Below are 27,281 nucleotides of genomic sequence, written 5' to 3'. Positions count from 1 at the left end.
GATCTGGAGCCAAGAGCTTCTTTTAGGTCTCCCACGCAGATGCAGGGCACAAGGACTTGGACCATCTGCTGCTGCTATCCTAGGCCTTAGCAGAGAGCTGGCTCAGAAGTGGAGTAGCCAGGACTCAAACCAGTGCCCATGTGGGGTGCCGGCACTGCAGGCAGTGACCTTACCCACTACAACACTGTGTTAGTCCCCAGATATTCTTTAAAAAAAAAAATCCCCTGCAGCACTAGCAGTTGAGTATCTGGATGGAGGACTTTAAATTGTACTATTATTATCGTGATTGTGTTCAGAATAATGAGTCTTGCAGAAATAAGCCTTTTTGTGTAGTACTCTTAACTCTTGGTATATTTAGGTTTTCACACAGGCTATTTGACAGACATGATTTTCTCCACCTTTTTACCTTTTTGCACAGGGAGAGAATTTGGTACTGCCCCAAATAAAAAAATCCATTGTATAATATTGAGAAATGGTGAAATAACTCATGCTTATTAAGGATTTATCATGTGTAGGCACTTTATGAGTGTTAGTTTATTTAATCCTCTGGATATCCCTGTGTAAGACAGTCTTGTTATTGTAATTTTACATGTGAGTAAACTGAGTTTCATAGAAGTTCAGATGACTCACAGAACCAAATAGTGCTAGAGATTGAATTTGAACGATACTGTATATTTTTACCAAGGTAGGAAAAGTCCTAGTTAATAGATGAGAAAATGCAATCTTAAAGTGAAGAATGATAGGAAAAGATAAAAAAAATTGAGATGTACAGCAAGCCAGATGGTGTAGTAGTAATAGCATTAGTGGTAGCAATGATGATTGTTGTTTTTAATCAAATAGAATTATATGAGTGCTTTTTGTTTTTGTAGAAGCAAAACCACTATTAGTCAAGTTTACAGTCATTGCTCAAGTTTTGCATGGTAGAATAAGAATGTGACGCTGAGAATATTTAAGAGAAGACATCTATAAAAAAGCTAAAGAAAATTGCACAGTGTGGCTGTTAGCTAACATTCATTGAGCAGTTAGTCTCTGTTGGGCAATATGCTAAGTGTTTGCAAGGCTTTCATGTGAGCCTCACAACTGTGCATGATATTTTCACTTTATTGCTGAGGAAATTAATGCTTAAGAAAATAAAGTATGTTGTTTATTTATCAAGTGGTATGGATGGGATTTGAACCCAAACAGTCCAGCTCCCTCTTAGCCTTCCATGAATTTGCCTATGCCACAATTTTTATCCTAGAGTTTTACCTTATCAGACTAAGGTGCTATGCCTACCTGTGTTGGTGATAGCTTAGCAATTACCATTGCATCCCAAGATAAGGTAGAATTGGCATGTATGCGATCAGAGATAAGAGGGATTCTCAGAATTTTCTAGTTGGGTATGTTTGTGGTTGGAGCTACTGCCTTCTAGAAAGAATTTGTCCCTGTGAAATTAAGGGAAGATGCCTCGTATCTGAAGTGGGACTCCTACTTAACCAAGACTGTCCAGAGCCCTGGACTGTATCATCTTGGAGTTTATGCCATCTCTAGAATCTAGACCTTCCAATTCTGAGTAGTCTTTTTTTCATTTCTCTAGCTCCTCATTCTGTATTCCAAAGTACCCAGGAAGCAAGCTGTTGGGCCAGGACAGAAGATAATGTTTTAGATTAGCAGTTGATGCTATTACTTTGGAGTCTTTTTTTAGCTAAAGAATTTTTAAAAGAGCAGAGGAAAATAGGGCTGGCTTAATTTACCTTCATCTGTGTTCTTCCCCTACCACCCAATCTTTTGCAAATGAATAGTTCAGTTTAGCTCACTGATTGCCCCCTGAGGGTGGGAAAAAAGAAAGGTGGCTGGCACTCCTTGCCTCTTATTCAGGCTGCCTTCTGCCAGCTGCCAAGTTCATGTGGCTTTCTTGTGAACCGGGTTTGCATCTTGGTTTCTCTTTCTTTATTATTTTATTACCCTTTATCCTCTTTTTTAAAATTTATTTATTTATTTGAAAGTTAGAGTTAGAGAAAGACACACACAGAGAAATCTTTGATCCGCTGGTTCACTCCCTAATGGTCAGAAGAACCAGGCAAGGCCAGGCCAAAGCCAGGAGCCAGGAATTTCTTCCAGATCTCCCACGTGGGTGCAGAGGCCCAAGGACTTGAGCCGTCCTCCACTGCTTCCTCAGGCATATTAAAAGAGTTGGATCAGAAGTGGGGCAGCCCGGACTCAAACCAGTGCCCATATGGAATGCTGGCAATCATGCAGGCAGTGGTTTACTGTGGTATGTTACAACACAGGGGACCGCCCTCTCCTTCTTTTTAGGATGTAAATTATTTTACTTGTATTCTTGGCCTCCTTACTCTGCCTTCTCTGGAAAACTATAAAAAACTTTTTAGTGTTTTATATGAGGAATATTCCAAAAGTAATGGAAAATGCATAGTATGAAAAAAAAACTATGCATGCAGTTTTAAAAAAAAGTTTGCACCAAAATAAACTTAGATTTTAATCTCATAAATTTTTTGAAGATTCCTCATTTATAAACCTAGGAAAACTAACAAGGTAGATGTGTGCTACTGTTTGATGTGGACTGAGTGGACTGAGGTTTTTCTTGATCAGAGACATACTTGTTTTGTTTGTTTGTTTACCACATACGATTTGGGATTTGGAGCAGGCAGTGGCTGTAGAGCTCAACGTTATTTGAATATCTTCTTCTGAATTCCTCTATTTGTAAACAATGAGTATCGGTTAGCTTGCCTGCTGGTTGTCTATCGGTGGGATAGATACCATGGGTAATTAAAATTGGGCTTTATGGGATCTAGTGTTTTATTTGGAAAAACAGCTTGATCCCAGGAAACAAATTTGAGAGTTACATAATATATTTATTTAATCTAGTATTAAATTTGTGGTTTGATACTCAAGACAAGATTCTAGAAGGTGGAGAGAGTGGAGTAGTCATAAATTGACCGTTGAGAAATCAATCAAGTTTCTATTCTATGTGGATGCATCTCTGTGCTAGGTATTTCAGGCTACCATGTGGCTTTTATTTAATCATATAAATGTCTGAGAGAATTACTACAGATTAAGGAATAGTAATTGCTCGCAAGTATCATGGTGGGCTTAGTGTGGAGTCAAGGACAATATTCTAAAAAAGGGTTTATTTAAATTGCATGGGATAGCAACAAGCAAGGAGCCGGTCAAGACACCTAGATACTTATTTTATTCCCATTGTCCACTTAGGGCACTGGGACTATTTCCTCATCTGACAAAAAAGGGCTTACACTCAATTTTTTTTGGAAATCAGTGTTAGAATTTTATTAATTCAAGTTTAATTTTTAAATTGATTTTTAAACATTTATTCATTTCCATTTTATTTGGAAGACAGAGTCAGAAAGAGAGAGAGAGAGAGAGAAACAAAGAGTCAAAGAGAGAACTTTCATAAGCTTGTTCACTTCCCAAATACCCACAATAGCTGGGCGCTGGGCCAGGCTGAAGCCAGGAGCCTGGAATTCAGTCCAGGTCTTCCAGGTGGATGGTAAGGACCCAAGTTCTTGAGCCATTATCTGCTGCTTCCCAAGATGTGCATTACCAGAAACCTGTAATAACAGCAATGTAGCTAGAACTTGAATTAGGCACTCTGATAGGAGATGCAGGCATCTCAAGCAACAACTTACTGCTCTGCCAAATGCTACTCCCATCTACAATGTATTTCCCTTAAGATTCCCCTGAAGGAAGAAGGGGTAATATTAGTGGATGGGAAGCAGCTTCTTTTCTTCCAGTATGCTTTTAGAGTACACAAATATGATGACTGACTCTTTGAACCTCATCAAAACAATTTAATTAGCCATAAAATTGCATCTCCCTATTGATAAATCTTCAGTCAATATTTCTATTCTCTTTGCTTCAGTTTCTAGAATCTGATATGAACCTGAGATTTGTACCACAGTGTTTCCCTAATTCTTCTTCCAGTTCTGTGGAATTCTCTTTGGGATATTAATAGATGCCACATGAGAGATGAGGGAGTCAAGAAAATTTGGGCAAAGTCTTCAGCAGGCTGGGTTCTGAGACTGTGCAGGAGTCTTGAAGTACCAACACTCACTGTGTAGACCAACAAAGTCTTTAGTAAGTTTTGAACTTTTCTTTTTGAAAGCCTATGTTGCAGAGAGGGAGACACACACAGAGATCTTCCATCCTCGGGTTCACTCCCCAAGTGGCCATAATGGCCAGAACTGAGCTGGTCAGAAGCCAGGAACCAGGAGCTTCATCTGCATTTCCCACATGGGTGACAGGCCCAAGAGTTTGGATCATCTTTGTGCTGCTTTCCATTAGCAGGTGCCTGGATTGGAAGTGGAGTAGCCAAGAGACAAACTGGCACCCATATGGGATGCCAGTATCACAGACAGTGGTTTTACTCACTAAGCCACAACACCAGCCCCTCAAACTTTTTTGACTCTATTGCCCTTTTCTTCTAAAGGATCACCATGCAAGAAGACAAATTGGTGATGGCTGAAGTGCACTTTGATTTCATGTTAATGAAACCAATTCACAAAATTCAATTAGGAAGAGATTGCACTGGGATAGATGTGAGAAAGTTGTCTGAAATAGTTGTGAAATATTCAGATTATACCAGGAATATTGAGAGCTGTTATTTTATCTTTTTAAAAAATTTATTTTTAAGGAATATAAATTTCATAAGTACAACTTTAGGAATATAGTTATTCTTCCCACCATATCAGCCCTCCCATCCCTCCTCCTCCCTCTCCCTTGCCAGTCCCATTCTCCATTAAGATTCATTTTCAATTAACTTTGTACCCAGAGGACCAACTCTCTTTCAACAATTTGCACACACACACACACACACACACAGAGAGAGAGAGAGAGAGAGAGAGAGAGCTGCTTGAGAACTGGTTTTACAGTTAACTCTTAATAAAACTTATTGAGGACCTAGGTCATACATGGGGAGTTAGTGCACAGTGACTCTTGTTGTTAACAATTAACACTCTTGTGTTTGACATCAATGATCACCCGAGGTTCTTGACATAAGCTGCCTAGGCTATGGAAGCCTTTTGAATTCACAATCTCTGTCAGTATTTAGACAAAGCCATAAGCAAAGTGGAAGTTCTCTCCTCCCTTCAGAGAAAAGTACATCCTTCTTTGATGTCTGCTTCTTTCCACTGGAGTCTAGCTCACAGAGATCCTCCATGTAGTACATTTTTTGCCAGTGTCTTGGCTTTCCATGCCTGAAATGGAGAGCCATTATGTTTAATGCTGTAAGGGTCTGAATAAAATTTCCCTCATTTAGCAGCTGCTTTTAGTCAATGCCCACTTGTCATTAGATGCTGTGTGATTTTATAGGACAATTCTGTTTAAAGATTGCTAGTACCCTTTAGCTCGGATGGGAGAAACCAAGGTTTGATCCCTGCGTGAACCAGGTAGTGTCCCTGGGAGCTACACCTGTGTTCTTCTTGCAGATGAACGCTGCCTGCAGCTGCATTCCTAGAGATAGGGAGAGAAGTTGAAAGGTTTCTGAGGGAAACCTGTGGGTAAATATAAAGAACTTCTAAAAGCTCAAAAAGTCTGTGGAAAATGAACTGATAAGTTTTGAAGTCTAACATTTTCAGGGCTTTAAGTGACACTTCTCCGTCAGGGCAGCATTTTTATTTTGTGAGGAAGAACTGGTCCCAGAGAGGTCCAGTGACGGATCTTTGGAGGACACCTGCTCCGTTGTGCTCGCTTCGGCAGCACGTATACTAAAATAGGACACCTGCTCCGGAGTGCTGGGATTAGAGTCCAGGTTCTCAGACACCTGGCTTCATCCCCCGTTCATCTATGTTGTACCAGATTTCCTCATGGAATTTCCACAATGTTTTAACATACATTCATAAATTTACTAAACCTTCCCAAATTTCATGTGTAATTACATCAGCACACTAATAACTCACCTATATCACATTTTATGGAATGATATTATCTCAAAGATCATACAGTTTAAAATTCCATAATAAAAATATGATGCAATATAAATGATTGTGTTCATTTATTTCACATATCTAATTCAAAGTTGACTAAATGCTTGAATTTAAAATAATCTACAGCTGCCTAAGTTTTCTTAAATGTATGTTTCAGCATCTATGTTTAACCTATACTTGTGGGTCACCTATTTATACTTTAAATTTAAAAAAAATGTATTTAAGTGGCAGAGAGAGAGAGAGAGAAAACTCCTATATGCTGGTTGACTTGCAAAATTGTGAAAGTGAGGCTAAGTCAGGGCCACAGCCAGGAACTGGGAACTCAGTCCAGGCAGGGACCCAGGTATTTGAGTCATTACCTGTTCCTTTAGGGCATGGATTAAGAGGAAGCTGGGCTCAGGACCTGGAGCTGGGAGTAAAACTCAGGCACTCTGATGTGGGATGGAAATATCTTAACCAATAGGACAAATGTGTATCGCTGACCACCTATTATATGGAAGAAGCTTGAAGCAAAATTATAAACTTTATTTGTATGAATCAATTACATTAAACTTTGAATATGACTTTGATAAACAACTTTCAAGCTGAAGTAATTTTATGGGGACTCATTTGTCAATGAGCCAGCATATTTAAAAGAAGATACAAATCGTCTAGTAGCCTTTTAAATATAGTTACATAGTAATAGCCATCCTCACTAACCGAAAAATGCCCCAGTCTGTATTTTTATTTTTGATGACCAAAGCACTTGAAATCTATCTACATAGATAATTAAAGCATCGTTTGACATTTCAGCTAGTTGGTTACAGTGTATTGAGGTGGTGCACATATGTGCCTATAACTTATGAAAACCACAGAAGTGTGATACGTTTCTAATTTTAATATGAACCAAAGAGAATTCACACCTGGCTGCAGTCACTGGAACCTGTGTGAAGAAATGAGTGTCTGTAGAGTGTTGTGTTCCTTTCCTAGGTGTGTTCAGCACTGATTGCTACAACGACTGCCTCTTCCCTAACGTCATCATTCCTTACTTTGGAATTCAAGATTCTTTTAAAAAAAATTACTTATCTGAGAGAGGTCCCATCCACCGGTTTACTTCCCAGATCCCCACATCTATAGGCGTGCCAGAGCTGGGAGCCAGGAACCAGGAACTCAATCCAAGGCTTCAACCTGGAGGACAGGAACCCAGTTACTTGAGCCCTCACAGCTGCTTCCCAGGGTGTGCACTGACAATAAGCCTGGGTCAGATGCCAGAGTAGAGTATCTGCCCAAGTATCCAATGCAGGACACAGGCATCGTAACTGCTAGGCTAAATGTCTTTCCTTTAAGCATCTCTGCGGTTCTTCACTTTAATTTATGTTCTAGTGACATTGAATTCTTAGCTGCTCCTGTGTTTGTTGTATGTGATTTTTTTTTTTTTTTTGCCCCTGCCATATTGTCTTGCTCTTGCCAATCCTTCCCCCTCCCCACCCCAAACCCCACCAAATGCTTTTACCTCGCTTCTATGCTCTTAGTCCTCTAACCTTTAGAATCTTGTAAAACACCACCTCTTTCTGGGACATCTTCTCTTACTGCTTCAGGCATAGAATATTTTCTCTTGCGTATATATTTCTTTATTGTCACATCTCTATCATATACATTCTTTCCACCTTTTTATCTCAAATTATTGTGATTTAAGGGCATACTCTGCCTTTGAAGGCGAGATTCATGCCAAATTCAGCTCCATTTCTCATTGTGCCTAGCACAAGAACCTGGAGCAGGCATTAGTGAAAATTTTTTGAATAACACTACTACCTTCCTTTTCATTCATTCATTCATTCATTCAAGAGATGCTCTTTACTAGAAACTATTGTATTTGAAGATAATTCACAATGTCTCTAATAGTGAGATTGTAGTTTAGTTTTTGTTAATGCTTATGTGGGTAGGTAGTTTTTAGATATGTTTGTTGTGCAATATAGATACAAGTAAATATCTTGGTGTAAATCTCCTGGAAATGATTAGGAGTAAGTAGCAATAAAACCAGTGTGGTTAATATAGGTGATATCTTTCTCTGAACTTGTTATAGGCATTATGTCAATGAATCCTTATGATAATATAGAGAACTAATCTGCTCCCCCTTGACATACCCTCCCCCAAAAATATGAAAGTAAGAGTAGGTGATTGACTTTCTAAAGGTTCCCCCATCTGATTATATGCAAAGCTTGGATTTGAATCCAAATCCATCAGACTCCAGAGATTCTCCTGACCATATCCTATGAATAGGTTGGAACTCATTTATTCAGAAATGAATGTTATAATAATGTCAACTCTCAAAAATTCAGCATGAAACCAGAAGCAAACAAAAAAAAAAAGGTAAATAAAACAAAAGATTTTGGAGCAACTAGAACAGTAATTTTTAATGAACTATGCTTTTTGGTTTATTAGGTCACAATAAATTACAAAGAGTAGGCCGGCGCCGCGGCTCAGTAGGCTAATCCTCCGCCTTGTGGCACCGGCACACCGGGTTCTAGTCCCGGTTGCCCCTCTTCCAGGCCAGCTCTCTGCTGTGGCCAGGGAGTGCAGTGGAGGATGGCCCAAGTGCTTGGCCCTGCACCCCATGGGAAACCAGGATAGGCGCCTGGCTCCTGCCATCGGATCAGCGCCATGCGCCGGCCGCTGCGGCCATTGGAGGGTGAACCAACGGCAAAGGAAGACCTTTCTCTCTGTCTCTGTCTCTCTCTGTCTACTCTGCCTGTCAAAAATAAATAAATAAATAAATAAACTAGAGGCGCATCTTTTATGGAGGCAGCGTGTTGGAAATAAGCTCAGGGACAGCAGGAGTGACAACTAATGTCACTGGCCACCTAATGTGAAGGGCAGAAATGGAAAACCTGAAAGGCAGACACAGAATTATACATATCACTGTATACCACACTGATGACTGCTCATCATGACAGTGGCTCTGAGTCATCAAGGAGGAGCTGCAATCATGTCAATATATTCTGTTTAAAACAGCAATATGTGTGTAGTACATCCTCAGGGTTTTTCCAGCAGAAGCAATTGTAGGGCCACAGTAGTAAAAGGGATTTTAGAACTGTAGAGGTTACCTATGTGTAGTATCTTGTTAGCTGAAGGTACATGTTAATTACTGAATATATGTACAAGCATCAATGTATACAGTATGCAAATATGAACTGCCCCACAAAAATGTTAGAAGGAGTCTCTGTGACTGTTTTGTTAACCCTCTTGTTAGTCCTCTGAAAGACACTAACCATCTTTTGGTGAAAGGTGTGTTCATTCTTTGCTTACTCCATCTATCAGTCTTTTCATTCTTATATTTTTTCTTTCCTAATTCCATAGGCAAAGATTGCTCTATTAATTGTCAATGCTGATTCCAAGTATTCAGCTTCATTCATAAATGCTTCGGGCTTTCTTTTTCCTTTTGTATTTTAATTTTTAAACAAACAAGCAGTAACACAGACTCTTGATCCAGGCTCCAATTGGGAATGATGTTCCTTCTTGACTGAGTTTAGAAAAACAAGCCTTGAGAAAGAGCTCATTGTGTTCTTGCAAACCACAGGGGCTGGTGTGGCTGGTGTCTGATTCTCTCCTTCTGTAACACCCTGGACCGCAGGAACTCACCACTGGCTCTCAGGCTCCCAGATGGCCAGGATGGGATCCAATCATAAATGGGGCCCAGTTGGCACAAGATCTACATCCTGGGAAGAGAGCTAGAGGAAGTTTATTTAAAAAATAAATATCAAAATAAGTAAATAAATAAATAAACCCACAAACCAAAGGCAGTTGAAGCATTATGTTTTATTTCAGTCTTTCTCCCAAATCTGTTATTTTGAAACATGATCTGTTGTTGCTTTCTTTCGTATAATTAACTGCATTGATTTAGAGATTTGGTTAGCTACTGGTCAGAAGAAGGGGACAGTATATATTTTTGTGAGTGCTTAATGAGGATACCATGAAATTTGTAGTAGCCAAGTAAATTGTTTTTTTGTTTGTTAGTTTGATTTTGGGGGGAGTTGTTTTTAGCAAAAACTAATTCTGAATGGAGTAATGTTGATTATTTCTTTTTTTTTTTTTTGTAGATTCTTAAGGGACTTTGATGAATCTTAATAGTAGTGGTGAATAACATCATGATATTTATTGATTTGATGTTCAACAAGTCTTTAGTAGTCTCAAGGTCCTATTAAATGTTGTGAACATAGTCAAAAAAAAAAGGCCAAGTTAATTTCTATATGGGGCTTATATTCTTCTTGAGGAACACAGATAATAAATAGGAAATTATGTGTATATCTACTACCTAGCCGTGTCTAAGTGCATATCTCTAAAGAGGGAAATCTGAACAGTGTCAGATAACACTGCTGATTATTCAAAAGCTAGGATTTAAGTCCTCTAGTTAACTCAACTCCTGAGACTTGGTTTCAAAAGTCTCTCTGAAATTCATACATAAAGTTTATCTTTGGGGATTCATGTGACCCACCATATTTTGCTAAACACTGGTTTAAAGTTATTTTCTTAGGGGCAAAGAGAAACCAGAATGTTTGTGAAACAGTAAATGCCTCCACTGGCTTTCTCTGACATTCTCTGAGAAATCATATACTGCCTTTGAGACACATGATTCTTGGGAATGAAAGAATCTGTGTTACGAAATCCAGACAGCTCTGATTAGAGAACAAACCAAAATACACTGAGGATCTTGGGAGAGGAGCTGGCATCCTCACACTAGTATTGTATCCACCGCAGGAGAATACAGATATAAAATGGAGGTCCAGTCAACACTGTTTCCAAGAATACACACTTTTTCATATTTCAGCTTCCTTTAGTAACTCATGAAAAGTATACTTGTAAATGACATCAGTGTTCTAGAGTGGGTGGAAAGCAAAGTTGCTTTTTTGGTCAGTAGCACTGCCGTATCTCTTTAAATGTCCTTAATTTGATTTGGTTACAAAGCTTTAATTATGTTTTTATGTTATAGTTTCCTTATTTAAGTGTCTGCTTCATGTCCATCACTCAGTACCCCCTACCTATCTCAAAAGAGATGGATATTATTATACTAATTGAGGTGGAGGGAGAATGCTGTGAGGATTATTAATACATAAATTAAAAAATTAATCTGGAAAATGTTTCAGGGTCCCTAGAGAAGCTGTACCCAAACAAAAAGCATATTTAATATTATCAGTACCTCCACAGAACAGATGAGAGCTAATGCAGTAGATTTGTAAACTGAGGCACAGGGTGGCAAGTGCCAGTAGTTGAGTGGGCTGGTATATCTTAAAACCCCGGCCTGTGCGGCGCCGCGGCTCACTAGGCTAATCCTCCGCCTAGCGGCGCCGGCACACCGGGTTCTAGTCCCGGTCGGGGCGCCGGATTCTGTCCCGGTTGCCCCTCTTCCAGGCCAGCCCTCTGCTGTGGCCAGGGAGTGCAGTGGAGGATGGCCCAGGTGCTTGGGCCCTGCACCCCATGGGAGACCAGGAAAAGCACCTGGCTCCTGGCTCCTGCCATCGGATCAGCGCGAGTTGCGCCGGCCACATCGCGCTGGCCACGGCGGCCATTGGAGGGTGAACCAACGGCAAAGGAAGACCTTTCTCTCTGTCTCTCTCTCTCTCACTGTTCACTCTGCCTGTCAAAAAAAAAAAAAAAAAAAAAAAAACAACCCTGGCCTGTGGATGGGGCTGTCTCCGGAAGCTTTTTTATCAGTGCCCCTTTTAAGCTTTTTCTAGTCTAAAGTGTTAATCACTTTTCCAAAGAAACTTTTCTTTTACCTCTTCTCTTTGAGTCTTTGCTTGTTTTGGACTTTTAATTTCCTTCACCTTTTAGTGCTGAAGGTAATAAAGGGCAAAATATTAAATCTGAAGAGTAGAAATGAAAAATCACTAGTGTGCTTTCTAGTAATCCCCATTTTTTTTTTCTTTGTGGCTTGGAACTTCCAATTGCATTTATTTTATATAGTCCCATTGGTTGGAAAATATGCATAAAGGCTTATCTTGGCATTGCCTTTTTTGTTTTGCTGGGGAATCGTTCTCAACTTGTTCATTCATCAAGGAGAAAGGTTGTTTTGAGTAGCTGCTATATTCCCAGGACCTTTGAAGGCACAGGAGAAGCTCAGGATACAATCTGTGCTCTCAAAGACAGAGTTAGGGTGCAAAGTACACGTACCAGAAATTATGGACAAACAATAAACAGTTAGAAGGAGAGGCAGTGGCAGTTGCACAATGGCAGTCATTAGGATGCTAACCACTTCTAATTGGTTCCTTGAGCATGATTTTAAACTTCGCTGAAACTCATTTTCCTCATCTATGAACCAGCTCATGACTATTCCTGGCCCCTAATAGTATAGAATATAAATCAGTGAAAGAACTTAACCAAATGCTTGGTGCATGGGAAGAAGACAAGGAAAGGTAGTTAGTGCTGAAGTCATCACTGAGACCATCAGCATCCTCAGCTTCTGAAGAACTAGAGTGACTCAGCAAAACAATGCTCCTGGCTGTCAGAGAAGAAAGCAGTTCCCAAGACTTGCTGTTTATCCACAGAATTCTACACGTTTCCATCAATGATTTTAAATACTGGCACTCTGATTAACCTACCACACAGGGCATACTTTGGATAACATGAGGCTTTATAAAAACCATTTGGAGAATTGTCCCTTCCATGCCCCTCCTCTGACCTTCCTAAGTTTGCAGGTTGCCTCCCGAGGGTTCTGCTCCATGTGCACAGCTGGATGTGAAACCTCTCTCCTGAGACCTACATTTCTGTGGAGAGGCCCCACACATCTCAGCCTTTTGGCTAAGATCAAGTGAAGGAGTGGCCCCATTGTGCAGCTTCCATGTCGGGCTTTGTCTCATGGCCACCACGGCTTTGCTTTGCACCCAGAGAACAGAATGAGTGTGCTTCACTTGACTCTCCTCCACAGGGCGCTTCTGGTCCCGTGTTCTGTGTCCAGAGAATATAAAGTGCTTATATGGGCAGTTTGGAGGGAGAATTGTTGTCACAATGTCCGGGCATGCTGGCAGCCTTTGTAAGGTCCCACAGAAACCACATGTGTTTTCACCTAAATTTCTTTGGGTTGTATTATTTTATTATTGAGAAGTTAGGAGAATTAAAAAAGTCATGCAGAAGAAAATAAAACTACCTGTAACTTTGCTCTCTAGAGGGAACTTCTGTTACATTTGATGTGTTCCCTTTTAGTCTATCTTCCATGCACATATACTCCTAGTTTTTATGTAACCACATGAGATATATACTGCTCCAAGCTGGTGGTATTCTATTTTTTAATTTTTACTACTGATTTTCTTACACTAAAAGAAGAACCTGCATATGTATACATTTATTTTTTCCATAATTATTTATGGACTAGTATTTCCTGTGTAAGTTTGGGGAATTTATACACATAAACTTGCGCGCGCACACACACACACACACACAACACACATGGAAGAGAGAGAAATGAGGTTTAATGTCATTCTGGGAATAAATATGGTTGACATTCAGTGTGGTTCTTTTGTGTACTACCTGCTTAGCAGTCATTTCTTTTTTTTTTTTTTTTTTTAAAGATTTACTTATTTGAAATTCAGAGTTACACAGAGAGAGAAGGAGAGGCAGAGAGAGAGAGAGAGAGAGATCTTCCATCCCCAACCAGTTGCAATGGCCGGAGTTGTGTCGATCCGAACTCAGGAGCCTCATCTAGGTCTTCCACATGGGTGCAGGGGCCCAAGGACTTGGGCCATCTTCTACTGCTCTCACAGGCCATAGCAGAGAGCTAGATCGGAAGTGGAACAGCTGGGACTTGAACTGGCTCCCATATGGGATGCCGGCACTGCAGGTAGCGACTTTACTTGCTGTGCCTCAGTGCCACCCCAGTACATATTTCTTATCTTTTTTTTCTTTATTTTGTCACTTGTTACTGGAGTCACAGAACTTTAGACATCTTTTTTACCACTTAGATGAAATACAAACAGTGGTCCCGTGCTTACATTGGGACATAGGTGCTAGGCCAAATGAATAATTTTAAGATCAACATAGTTAGGGAATGAGGGTTAAATATTATTGCTTTAAGAACCAAGGACTCCAGGCAGGTGTTTGGCCTCACAGTTAAGATCCCAGTGAAGCTGCTTGTGCCCCATATTGGAGTACCTGTGTTTGAATTCCTAGTTCCGGCTCCTCACTCTTTCTGCTGACACACCCTGGGAGGTAGCAGTGATGGCTCAACATAAGACTCATGCCACTCAGGTGGGAAACTCCGATTGAGTTCCTGACTCCTGATTTCATCCCCAGCCCAACTACAGCCACCATGGCTCCTGGGGAGGAGGAGAGGGGAACGAACCAGAGGAAGGGAACTCTGTCTCTTTGCCTCTCAAATGTAAAAGAAAAAAGTGGACTCCCATGGATAGTATCATTGTGCCTGGGGGACCCAAAGATCTAGCACAATTGTGATCCAATTTACAAGTATACATATTCCAGAAATACTTTAAAAATACCATCAGTGTCAGGCACTCATTTAACTAACTACTTTAAAGAACACAAGTGTGAATTAAACTCTTGCTGATCTCGGGATCTCTAATTGGAGAAGAATATATAGAAAAATCTTCATAGCACAAAGAAAATAGGCTGCTAAATGTTCCAGTATAAATTATATAATTGTATAAATTCCCACAAAGATGCAGGAAATCCTGACTTTGTGGATTAGTAAAGTTATTGGAAGAGAGAGCATATGTTCAGGGTCCTGAGAACAATTGGAATATCCATAGGGGAATGTGTAGGCAAGGAATGGTAAGAAACAAAGCAAAAATGTTAGGCAGGGGTGTGATGTTCCCATATACTCACATGAGCTACACTCGAGAGTGGGGAAGGGAAAAGCAGGGAGGTAATAGATGGGCTGTCAGGCCATGGAGTGCCGTGAGCATTATGCCAAGGAGTTTGGAGTATATGTTGTAGGCAAAGTGGAAAGCTGAAGGTTTGAGTCAGGGTATGACATGGTAATATTACGTTTGAAGAACATAATTTTGGCAGAGAAAGTCAAAGTAGAGAGAGACTATTCTGAAAGGCAATTACCATTCTGTAGTAGTCTAAGTAAGAAAGGATGACGACCTGAGCAAAATGAAAAGTGTAGAAGCAAAGAGCTGCCACTGGAATCCGGTGCGGATGCAGTCAGCATGTGTTAAAAATTAGAAAACTAAAGATAACTCCATGTTTTCTATTTTGAGCAATTTGGAGGCTTGTAGTATCTTAGGGAATTCAGTGGCAAGAAGTACATTTGGAGGGAGTAAGATGATAAAATTTAACTTGGGTCCTATTGTGATTGAGGTGCCAGGAAGACATGTTTGGAGAGATGCTGTGGCTGTGTTGCTTATAAAAGTTTGGTGCTTGGCCAAAGAGAGCAATTCTGCAGGTATCAGTTTATCTGAGGTGGTTGAGTCAATAAGTAAACTCAAAGGGTAAGCAAGTAAAAAGAGGGAAATTAAAGATGTGATAGAACTTGTAAAATTTCCATAGGTAACAAGTTGGCAGAAAAATGGAGTAATGAGGAAAACCAAAATAGTTAGGCCCGAATGAGTAAGAGAAGAGTTATGGAAAACAGTTACTTATAGGCATAGGAGATGGAGTTTCTTCCTAGTATTTCAAATGATATTAATCACCTTGCCTGACACTCAACACTTCTTATCTGGAATATGTTGGTGTACAGGATGGGTTTTAAAAGCTGATGAATGTGAAATGCTGTGGTAAACTCTGACACTTTGCAAGTCTTACATGTTAGAATGAGTACTTAATGCATACTAAATTGATCCTCTGTAAAAAAAAAAAAAAAAAAAAAAGAAATTATCAATTCCCAACTTGACTCTCACTGGGATTAAACATGACAATAGGTCTGCTCTGATTTCATCATCATTTAAAAAAATCATCTATTATTTTTCACTTTATGTTTCTGTGTGAGAGCAAACTGTTGAAATCCATACTTAATGTATACTAAGCTGATCTTCTGTATATTAAGATAATCGAACATGAATCTTGATGTGAATGGAAGGGGAGAGGGAGTGGGAAAGGGGAGGGTTGTGGGTGGGAGGGACGGTATGGGGGGGAAGCCATTGTAATCCATAAGTCGTACTTTGGAAATTTATATGCATTAAATAAAAGTTTAAAAAAAAAAAAAAAAGAATGAGTGAGATGTAAAGACGGTGAAGAAAAAAAAAAAGATGTAAAGAAAGTGAAGACTTCCAACAAGGGAGAAAGTAGTGTCAGATGTTACAGTCTCAGAATCTTCACTTCTAACCCAGCTTGTTTGATTTGTAGTTCTAGAGGTCAAGTCAACAGTGCATCTGCCCTCTAATCACATAGAAGAGAATTTCCCAGAGTATAGGGCATGTACCCCTGTCAGAACAGGAGACAATTTTGGGTTCAACAGTTGTTAAATAGGACTGAATCACCCAGTGAGAAAGTTATTCTTCTGTCTCTTGTTTGCACTTTTGATTTATGCTAAGGAAGAAAGTCTCAGTTGGGGCAAATAACTCTTTTATATCTAATGCTAGTTAGCCCTCTTTTTCAGTAAAGTCCTCCAGGTTTTCAACAGTATCCAGCTAGAATTTAACATCTTAATGTTGAGATTACTGTCTACAATACATTCTTAGTTGGGAGTTTTCCAATTATGGTAACAATATAAAATTTCCTCTTAAAATAAGTTTTAAAACAAAAAGATAATCCACTTAAAACTGTTAAGTACAGAATTGCATAGGTTGTATATATATATATGACAAAACATGAGAAAGAGATCTTTGAATTATGGAAATGTGGAAAATTTAGAATTAATACAGACCTTTCTACTCTGGTTGCTAAGAGTGGCTCCCCTTAGTGCAACCAAGTTGGAACGATGTGTGAAATCCTGGATCTGAGGGCCTTGGAGTCTAGACCCTCTTCTCTAAATAACATCCTTCTCCTAAGATGTTGGATCATTTTTTGAAGCCACTAGACTTTTTTTCAACTTTTATATCCTTAGCTGTGAAAATGAGAGAATTCGTTTTGAATGACTACTGACATTCTTACCAGCAATAACTTTGATAGTTCTTTGAATGGTTAGTAACTAAACCTATGCCTTCAAATTGATAGCCATCACCCACAATGGTTCTCTTGTTTAAGCCATCAGTGCTAGAGACTGTTCCCACACCAATATCGACAGCAGGGAAAATATTAATGAATTCATTCTCTAATGATGACTCAGATTTTAACCTCATCTGCGAAGGACAGTTGTTTCAAGAAGGAATCTCTGCCTTAGTTAGGGTAATTGATTAAACTCGAAAATGAAATTGCAAATGAAAATTTGTTTGAATTTCCTGAGCCTAATGCTTTATGGTAAAACCTCACAGACAATCAGTAGTTTCACTGCAGTCGTATCTAGTAAAGCCCGTGAATTTTGTTCCTTAGTGTAGCGTCTGTAGGTAATAAGCACATAAACTTAAAAAAAAATCTCTATCCACCTATTTATTAATATCTTTATGTTTTAAGAAAAAGGAAGAGAGGTGAAGGATTTTCTAATTGGCTGCAGGTTCTTTTAAGTATTATTGTAAATCCCAAGTAACTCATAAATAAAAGCATGTTTGAAATCTAACAATATAAGAACCTTTACTTTCAAAGTCAGCAAAGGATGAGGCAATAAATGGAAAGAGAAGATAGCAAGAGTGTGTATAGAAAACACACAGTCTTTGGATGTGAAGTATTGGAGTTTGTTACCACCTTTTAAAGTTTCCATATGAATAGTTCTTCCCTGTGATTAGAAAGGAAGTATTTGTTCCTGCCACCTAAAGGATGTTATTGCAGATTGCCAGGGCAATCTTATGCAGTTTAACCATTTAAAAACTCTGTTTTCACAGGTGAAAAACAAAAAGAGACAAAAACACAGCCATTTTCCTGAACAAACTACTGGTTTTATATAAAATCCCGAGCTTTGCGGTAGCTACTTCTTAGGTACTTGACAGATGTTAGTTCCCAACTTTGAAAGAATGCTCCCTGAGCAACTGATGTTAGCATGTACTAGATTTTGGAAGATCATCTTGTAGTATCCTTCAACACCTGTTTCCTCTCCTATTCTCTATACAACATTAAATTTGATTTCCTGGTCCTATGCTTATCGATCACAAGAGCAAATGAGAAAATACAGTGAGCCACAGGAGGAAAAAACATGCAAAGAAACAGTAAAATAAAAATGATTCCAAAATTGTGCTATTTAGAATCATCTAGTGCAGGAGAAAGTGGCCCTTCATGCCTCAGTAGTCAGAGTATTTACATCTTACAGCGAGATACAATATAGGGTATTCCAAATAGTGATCTTGATTCATAAAGACTAAGTTAAATTATTTACACGTTACTTATTTTAGAAAGTGTGTAATACACTTGTGAGGAATTTCAACATCAATGGGACAAAATGTAAAGAAATGATTTTTGTATGTGTGCTTGTTTGGGTGAACCTTGAGCCATTCAAAACCGTTAGCTGCGGAAGTCAACCCAGTCTCCATGTGAGCCTGGTCTTACTGAAATAGCTTTTGAATGCCTTCAACTAATAAGCTCAGCATCCTTATATTCTACAGAAGAGGATGAGTCATTTCTCGCTCTAAGTTAAAATGGTATTATTCTGATGCCTACTCATGTTTCAAGAAGGAACACTTGCCAGAAACCACTTGTGGATTTTAGCAGAAGCAACTTGTTCACATTCCTTTTCCCAGGACTTGGTGTTGGGGCAGTTTACCCTGGGGGAATCCAGGAACTGGATTCAACTTCTCACGGTGTCATCTGTGATTCTCTGGGCGAGATGTTTGAATTGAGCTTGGTTTGCCCACTAAAATAAAAGTACTTTCTGATTATCCTCATGAATATCTTACGCACATGCGTAAGATAGTATAAACTCTTGTATACTGTATGTAGTATCTGTTGTATACAAACTCAATACCACAGATGTTAACTAAGTGCATCAGAACAGAGTCAGAGTGGGCAACTGCAGATGTCATGGAGAGAACATATAGAATCCAGTACCATCAGAGGTCAACCAGTCAAATACCAGAGCTGAATTTTTCAAAGAACCAGATAATGCCAGTTTTACGGCCATTAATAACATTTTTGTTATACAAACAAAGATAAGAGTAATAAAAAATAAATTCTGCTTCACAGTGTAATCTGATTGCCAGCAGAGCTCAGCAGTGGCTTTGCTCGCTGTGCACAGGGAATTGCACAGTGGACCAGCGAGCATTCAGCAGCTCCCTCACCAGCCTTCCATTTTTCTTTTATGGACAGTCCTCCGTTCTGCCAGATCCTTCAGCTATGCCAGGGAGGCAGATTTCTCTGGTTTTGCCTTTAAAGCTCTTTGATTGTGCCTCTGGTAGTTAAAGCACTGCATGCTCTTCAGGGCTTTTCATGTATGTGCTCTGCAGCTAATCAGAATGCCTGGGCCTACTGTTTTCCTACCTCTGTGTTGTCCACGTGTTTTGGGGCTCAGTTCAAAAACCAGGCCCATCAGCTTCAGGAGAGGCATGGCAAAGCTCAACTCAGAATGGGGTGTCTGTTTCAAACAGAGATTTTCCAAAGGATATCCTGTGGTAGATAAATCATTTCATTAGGCCAGGTTCCCTTTTCAAACCAGGAAGCAGAGTGCCTGCCGTGTAGGAAAACCCAGATAATGTTGTTATGGCTGTGCTCAGAGCACTTGTAAATATTGTTGTCAGTGTCTTTTATAAAGGTTCCATCGAGATTGCATTTAAACATTGACAGGTTAATTATGTGTTTTAAAGCTTTGTTTATGGAGAACTGATAGGGAAGCTGCAAAATGAGTCTTTCACATATCGTAATGACAGTTCCCCCCCACTCTCTCCTCCAGTTGATTACTCCTCATGCCATTCGTGTGCAGACCCCTCCTCGGCACATCCCTGGTGTTGTGGAAGTCACATTGTCCTACAAATCCAAGCAGTTCTGCAAAGGGACGCCAGGCAGATTCATCTACACAGGTAAGAACCACTGCCATGGTGAACGGAGAACTTCCGTGGCCTGTGGGGTCTTTTTATTGTATCTTATAGGCATAAGCTAGTATATTACTATTCAATCCAGTTTCTGTTAATACGACATTGTCCATTTCATGATATGCTTGACTAAATGAGTAGCATCTATTGTTATTAAAAATGTATCTCTGTGTGTGTGCTGAATGGCAGAGCTGTTGGAACAATTAGCCGGATGCCTAAAGAAGCAGCCTGGGAAAAAGAGAAGGGGAAAGAGGTGCGCTGAACACTCCTGAGTCTCTCTGGATGTTAAGCCAAACTGCTGGGGTTAGTTTGCTTTATAGAGTGGGAATGTGCTCTCATGGACAGTCGGAATCCAACTTTCTTCGAGTTTACTTGTAGCATTTGTGTTATTCATTTGGCAGTTTTCATATTTAATTTGAGCTTGGTTCTTTTCTCCCCCATTAAGTTGCATTTTGTCCTCCTGAAAATAGCGTTGGTACTTGGGCCAGTTTGTAGTAGAGAGCTTGGGTTGGAGAGGGAATACAAACTGTCTTTGTATTTTTTTGTATTCAGGGATTCAGATCCAGGCGGGATCTCTGTGCAGATACTTCAGGTGAATTGTCTAAGTACCCAACATGGACTGGAAAAGATCCCCACGTGGTGCAGTGTAAACCAGATATAGAGGGATCTTTTTTATGATTCAGATTCTGCTGTAGCAGAGACTGTAATTCTTACCAGCTCCCAAGTGAGACTGATGCTGCTTGCTAAAGAACTGTAGTGAAATCCTGGCTTCCTGCTTAGTGTCGGTCTGGGTATCTGTCTACATGAACCCATCCCAGATCTCCTACATTCATGCAAAGGATCATGGGGCCACATTTACTCCAAAGCAGAAGTTGCTTTCAAAGAGATTGCATAGCAGTGAAGGGATAACACTGTTAGTGCGTCCTAATTATAACCATACAATTAAATCGACAAATTTTATTTTGCTGTGACATTTTATCTCAAAACATCTTTCTCTTGTATTTTAATGCTAGGAACAAAACCGAACACGATTCTTAGTCTCTCTGTCTCAAAATTATAAAAACAATTAATGCATCCTGACCCTTGGAAATGCCTCCCAGCCCTTTAAACAAAATGCAGGTTTGGTGCCTGCCTGACGATTAGTTTTAGTTAATTGAAAATTATAGGATTGACCCAAGAGGAAAATTTTGTTTGCACTCCAATCACTTTTACAAATTAAGGAAAATTACCACAATTTTGTTTAGCTAAGGTTTCACACTGAGTTCAAGAAATTAGCTCAGCCATCCCAACAAAGTCAGCACTTTGTTAGTGAGCACTTGAAAAAATAATAGTCTATCTGGAGTTTTGCGGTGTATACAAACGAAGCATAGAGAAAGCTGTGATGCCTTATAGAAGTAGGCCAAGTGTTTTTAATTAGGCTCATTGGTTCAGCGTAAGTTTTGAAGAACAATCAAACTAGCAGATTAGCTGTTTCTTTTAAAGCTAGGATTTCTTGCCATTCATTTTTCCCATGAGAACTTCCACATAGCACTATTTTTTTTTTTTTTTACAAGCCTCATTATGGGCCTGCAGGAAAAGGACCAATTGAAACTTCTGATACTGTAACATTCCCCACCATCATTCCACTGGATGGGAGTTTTTCACAATGTTCCTCACTGAACTCGGTGTTCTGGAACATATTACAAAACCACAGAGGCCAAATGTTTTCTCTGAGGAGTTTGGACTCTGTTTTTGGCCGAAAACATTTAGGCCTTGCTGGCTGCTTATTTACTCTGCTATTAAGCGCAAGAAAAGGAGAAGAAAAGGAAGAAAATGCTTGTGTGGTGGGAGGTACAAGAGGCAATCAGCCGTGGTTTCCGCTTTGGTGACAATGTCCCTGCCCATTAATGGTTCCATTTTGTGGTCAGGTCTCATTTAGAAGAAATTATTTTTAATCAGTGTTCAACAAAATATCCCCTAGAGCCACCTGGCCGTAAAAGTTTGAAAAAAAAAAATCAGCCCCATTAAATTACTTAACTTCTCAAAAGAAAATAGCTAGGGACCCATCATTATTTGGAGTTTTTTTAACCATTAAAAAAAATTGCCATCAATTTAAGAAATCACATCTTGGAAAAATCTATATTATACTGGAATTAAGATCAAACATAAATGCAACAGATTTGCAAGTCTAGCAAAGTAGTTAAGGGAGAGTGGGAAAAGTTGGTGTGTATGCACATGGGTACCTGTGTGTGACATTTAAAGTATGAAAAAATGCTCTGCTCTTGCTTCAAACTATGGGCAACAGACAAAAAGCCTTCATTTTTAAAATGTTTTAGTAGAGAGTATAACCTTTCCTCATATTGGAAAAACAAAAATTTGAAGAAATCGAAACAAAGATTTCTCCACTGGTACATAGTGGGCCATTAACAGTTGCTGCGCCATCACATCGTTTCTAGCAAATGAGAAGCTCTGTTAATTGGTGAATTACTTATGGGCCCCTTAATCATTACCACAAAATGCCCTTACCAAGGGTTGCTGGTTCATGGCTGGGGCTACTGGTGTGTGTGATTTACTCAGTTTACCTCTCTGCTTGTCACCACATACTAGTGAGGGCCTAGAGATGGGTTGTAAAACCTCCATGTTCTTTGTATTCAAACAGCTGCCTGAGTCTTTGTAAATGTATGGCACCCCTCCCCAGTCCACCCACAGAAGTTCACACTTCATTTTCTCTAACATCGATAGTATTTCAAGTTGTGAAGCTTTGTTTTCTGGATCAAGTCAACTGAACCTCTTGTTTCTCATGGAATGTCATTTGGAATTCTTCTCTTTAAAAAAAAAAAAAATATCACAGAGCCAAAAACTACCCCAAATTAAGGCACTGTTGCTGTGTTCATAGTGTGCTGGAGAGAGTTTGGATGTGTAGAAATGGAAGGCTCTAAAAATCAATAATCATTTAAAACAAAACCCTGAGGCAGAAGCTGTATGACCTAATCTATGTAAATTAAGGCAGACTTTTTGGGTAGAGAGGAAAGAATTTGACTAAACCCAGACTACTTGCCAGCTTGCTCCACTTGAGAGGGTGGTGAGGGCAGTTCTCCATCATGGCTCCTCCTACCAGAAACACACAATTCTGAGCTTCCATATGTGAGAGTCCCTTGTGTTTGCCCAATCAGAATCATGGAGGAAAGTGAATCCCAACTTGATTAGGACAAAAAGGCTCAATAGTGCTTCCCAGATCTTACTTTAGTGTTTTAGTTATTCTTAGGTAAATGCAAGGCAAGACTGACTTTAAATGTTGAATAATGTCTTCTAAAAGATGAAAATGACACCCTTTTTTAGTCACAGGGTTCTTTTCAAAGCGCTATCATCATGTGTTTGGTCAGTCAGTCTAGTGAGAAGTAAATCTACCATAACTCTGTTGCCATGTAAGGGGTCTCTCCAGTACTTTATTATTCTCACAGCTTGTTTTCTTGCAGTTGTTAGATCTTTAAGTGACTTGGGTCTTTTAGAATCATGATCTCTCCTGCTAAGCCCTACATAACCTTGGGAGCTGATAGAAGATTCTTAGGAAATGTCAGCTGCTTCTTTGAAGTTCTTAGAATTGGTTTTCCTGATAAAAAGTGGCCAATCCGACTTTCATTCCAGTCACTTCTCCGTAGGAGTGGCTGCTATGTCTGAGCAATATATGGCTGCCAGAATGAGCCACCAAGATGATGTTTGACTAACAGGTATGCACTGAGGGCCATACACTGCCTGCTCTCTAGAAAGTTGGTAAAAGGTCTGATGCAGGAATACCTAACAGTTCAGCTGTTTATCATTAGTTAGGTCACTTCTCAGACCCTTTCTACTACTGTTATCTTCCAGTCTAAACATTTTTCATCTAACTTCTGCCTATGGAGAAGAACTAACCCAAATTCCTGTGTATTAGTCTTAGAATTTACTTTGAAATAGAAGTTCTTCCTAGAAATACTCCCTGTTCATGCCTTGTGCCCAAAATAATTTACCAATGCATAACACATTGCTTTGTACATTGGAGGGGTTATTTTAATTTTTTGACAGGCAGAGTGGACAGTGAGAGAGAGAGAGAGGTCTTCCTTGTCCATTGGTTCACCTCCCAATGGCCGCTGGGGCTGGTGTGCTGCAGCCGGTGCACCGTGCTGATCCGAAGCCAGGAGCCAGGTGCTTCTCCTGGTCTCCCATGCGGGTGCAAGGCCCAAGCACTTGGGCCATCCTCCACTGCCTTCCTGGGCCACAGCAGAGAGCTGGACTGGAAGAGGAGCAACCGGTACAGAATCCGGTGCCCTGACCGGGACTAGAACCCGGTGTGCCGGCGCCGCAGGCAGAGGATTAGCCTAGTGAGCCACGGTGCCGGCTGGAGGGGTTATTTTGACTCAATATGCTCTGTAGAACTTGACAACTTTTACTGTGACATTCAAGTTTTCCTTTTTTTTCATCTTTCTCACCATTTTTGTTTCTCTACTTCCTACCTCCCTACTTCCACCTCTTACCCCACCCCCCTCTTTTTTTCCTTCCTGACTCCCAAGAACACAGTATAGCAGAGTGATTGGATGCTTGAGTCCAAGATGTTGGAGGTGGACTGAATTCTCAGCTGTATCACTCACTAGAGAGGCTATCCTTGGGACATTCTGTGACAACTGTGAACCACAGTGACCTGATCTTCACAAGGAGGCAATAATACCTCGCTGGAGTTGTATTTAGGATCAGAGAAATGTATATAAAGAATGTAGCTTTACACCAAATACCAGTAATTTCCACTAATAAATGGCAGCTATTATTGTTCATTCATTCATTGCCATTTACAATGGACTACTGTGTATTTGTTGTTATTTGCACCATCACTATCATTATCATCATCACCTTAGGACTTGGTAAAAAAAAATAACACCATCAATCACAAATAAAAAGAGCAAAATATGGATAAGGTAGCAAGAAAAAGAGGTTAATAAATGTGAATATAATAATTTGGTTATAATGGATATGTTCTCAGGAATGTTCTCAAACAATAAGTATTTTACTGAGGGGATCCTGATTTGTAAAACACATAGTGTGGATTTTTTTGGGGAACAACACATGCTGATAGTTTGGTTTCCATCCCAAACTTCAACCCCTCCCTCTGGAGACAGTAGTAACAAAGGTAGGAGGCTGTAGTAACATGATTACAGCCCAGTACCAACCACCTTCCGAGATGTTTTAGTTATAAGTAGTTTCCATTTGAGGTTCAAGAAGTTTGAGACCAGAAAGCTCTGTTTCCAATGCTTGACAACCTCCTCCACAAAATGAGAGTTGCCATCTTGGTGGTAAAGGCATTATTTTTAGAGAAGTGAAGAGTTCGTACCTAATGCATCTCATGTTCTTTAGCCTTTTCTTCACACTAATTCACTGCCACATTAAGCTTCTGAAAAGCCACTTTCATGTGAATATCCTGCAGGGAAGGCTTCCCTCTTGACTCACAATATTTAAGATGTAACCTCAAATCCTCTGCTTGGCATTCAGGTCTCACTGTGTTCTGGGCCCAGTGTTTTCTCACCTCTAGTCAAACCCATCTCCTCACTGGGCATTCTGAGCATGGTAATTCCTTAGGTAAGATCCAACTGAAACACTGTTTCCTGTGAAGGCTGGTGGACAGAGCACTGTGCTGAGAGCAGTGAGGTGTGTGCTAGCCCCAGCTCTGTTACTATCTGGCTACAAGACCTAGGACATGTTACTTATCTGCTCTGGACTTCTATCTCTTCACCATAAAATAAGCCAATTGGGGTAGGAGACTTTTATGTTCCCTTTTGCTTACCTTGATTGATTGGAAGAATCTCTGTATTTGTATCTGACTTCCCCATGTAGTAGTTAGACCATTCATTTATCATATACTGTTTTGTGCCTCTGGATTTCTATACTATTCTTTGGAAGACAAATCACAAAATGTCCACAGACTTTATGAGAGAAGAGATATCCCTTCCTGATCCTATACTCTTTGAAACTCTGTGTTGAAACAATCTGATAGGTGTTCTGTAATGGTTGATTGACATATTGCCCAGGATCAATGAGTTCTCATTGATTTTTGTACTCTGGATGACATGTAATGTAAATAAGAGCTGTTAATTAAGGTTATGTCATTTTTCACTTGAAGTTTTACATGCCTAGTACACAGCAGTTGGGGTTTCTGTTAAAGAATGGTTTTAGGTCTATATTGTAAATATGCTTAATTTTCTCATCTGTAATTGAGATATCTTAATAGTACCTTCATCTGAGGACTAAATGGCTCAATGTATGAAATGCAGTCCTAATAGTACCTTATGTGCTCCTTAAAAGTAGACTCAAAAAGAGAGAAGCAGACAATAATAGTGTTGTTTCTCTCGAAAATCCAAAGAAGAATTGGTTATCAGAGTATGCTTTGATATTATATATGTGCCAGCTTTCATCATGATTAAAGACATGATTTTTTTCTAAGCATTAGGGAAAGTATCAAGAGACCTGGGTTCTAGTTCTGATTTGATTACTTCTTTTTGTTACTTCATTCATCTCAAAAATGTGGATTTCCTGTTCTATTCCAGACAATTTTATAAACCAGTTCTAGGCAATGTCCTAAAACAATGTTGAACAAAGCTAGATATGGCCCATTTTCATTGATCTGATTGTCTTAAAGGGAACATAAATGTTGATCAGTTTAAAATTTCAAACCCGGCAAGTGTCCAGGAAACAGGAATGGGGTTTCAGATTATTATGTAACAAAGAAACCCTGACTAGTTGGTCAGAGGTACTACCCTTCATGAAAGAAATGAGAGCTGAATTTTGAAGGATGACTAAGTGTTAACACAGAAATAGTGAAGGTTGGGGTTGGGGAAAGAGTATGAGCGTTCAAGCAGATGGGAGAATATAAGGCACTGTGTGGGGAAATTGTGGCAGCTTGGAAAACTGTAAGAACTCCTTTGAGGTTAAACATCAAGAAGGAGGAGAATGTCAAGAAAGAAGATGAAAAGAGCAGGGACATACGTGTTCAAAACTTTGAAAGCCATGGAGAGGAATTTGGTTGTTATCTTAAGAACAATGGGCAGATATAGAAGTATCTAACATGACAAGTGGACATGACCATATTTACATTTTGGAAAAAATAATTCTGGGTGGCTGGAGCATACTAGACAAGAATGGATGTTGGAAGACCTCTTAGGAGATTCATTGCGATTGGGAGAGTGAGTTGGTGACTTCAATTTAGGTGGTAATGGGTGGAGATGGCATGAACTGAAAGGATTCAAGAGGTATTTAGGAGGAAAATTGGAAAGGATGTGAGATGGGTTGGATGTGGGGTTGAAAGAGGGGTTAAGTCTTCTAGATTTTTGACTTCCTCAGCTTAACAAGTGTCATCACTCTTCTG

At 39.7% G+C, this 27,281-nt stretch overlaps 1 protein-coding gene across 29 annotated transcripts in view; it reads left to right on the top strand.

Moving 5' to 3' along the window:
* EBF1 (EBF transcription factor 1) overlaps positions 1–27,281 on the top strand; it is a 411,315-nt gene that overhangs the window by 307,997 nt on the left and 76,037 nt on the right. For all 29 annotated transcript variants that reach the window (XM_008255335.5, XM_002710343.6, XM_089335001.1 and 26 more), the window contains one exon: positions 19,780–19,906. In XM_008255335.5, coding sequence (XP_008253557.1) covers positions 19,780–19,906 — 127 coding nt within the window. The remainder of the gene's footprint in view (positions 1–19,779; positions 19,907–27,281) is intronic.

This window comes from Oryctolagus cuniculus, chromosome 6 (assembly GCF_051225735.1).
Source record: "Oryctolagus cuniculus isolate XC-2025 breed Fujian yellow rabbit chromosome 6, ASM5122573v1, whole genome shotgun sequence".
NCBI classification, from domain to species: Eukaryota; Metazoa; Chordata; class Mammalia; order Lagomorpha; family Leporidae; genus Oryctolagus; species Oryctolagus cuniculus.
This window is presented reverse-complemented; position numbering and strand designations above follow the sequence as displayed.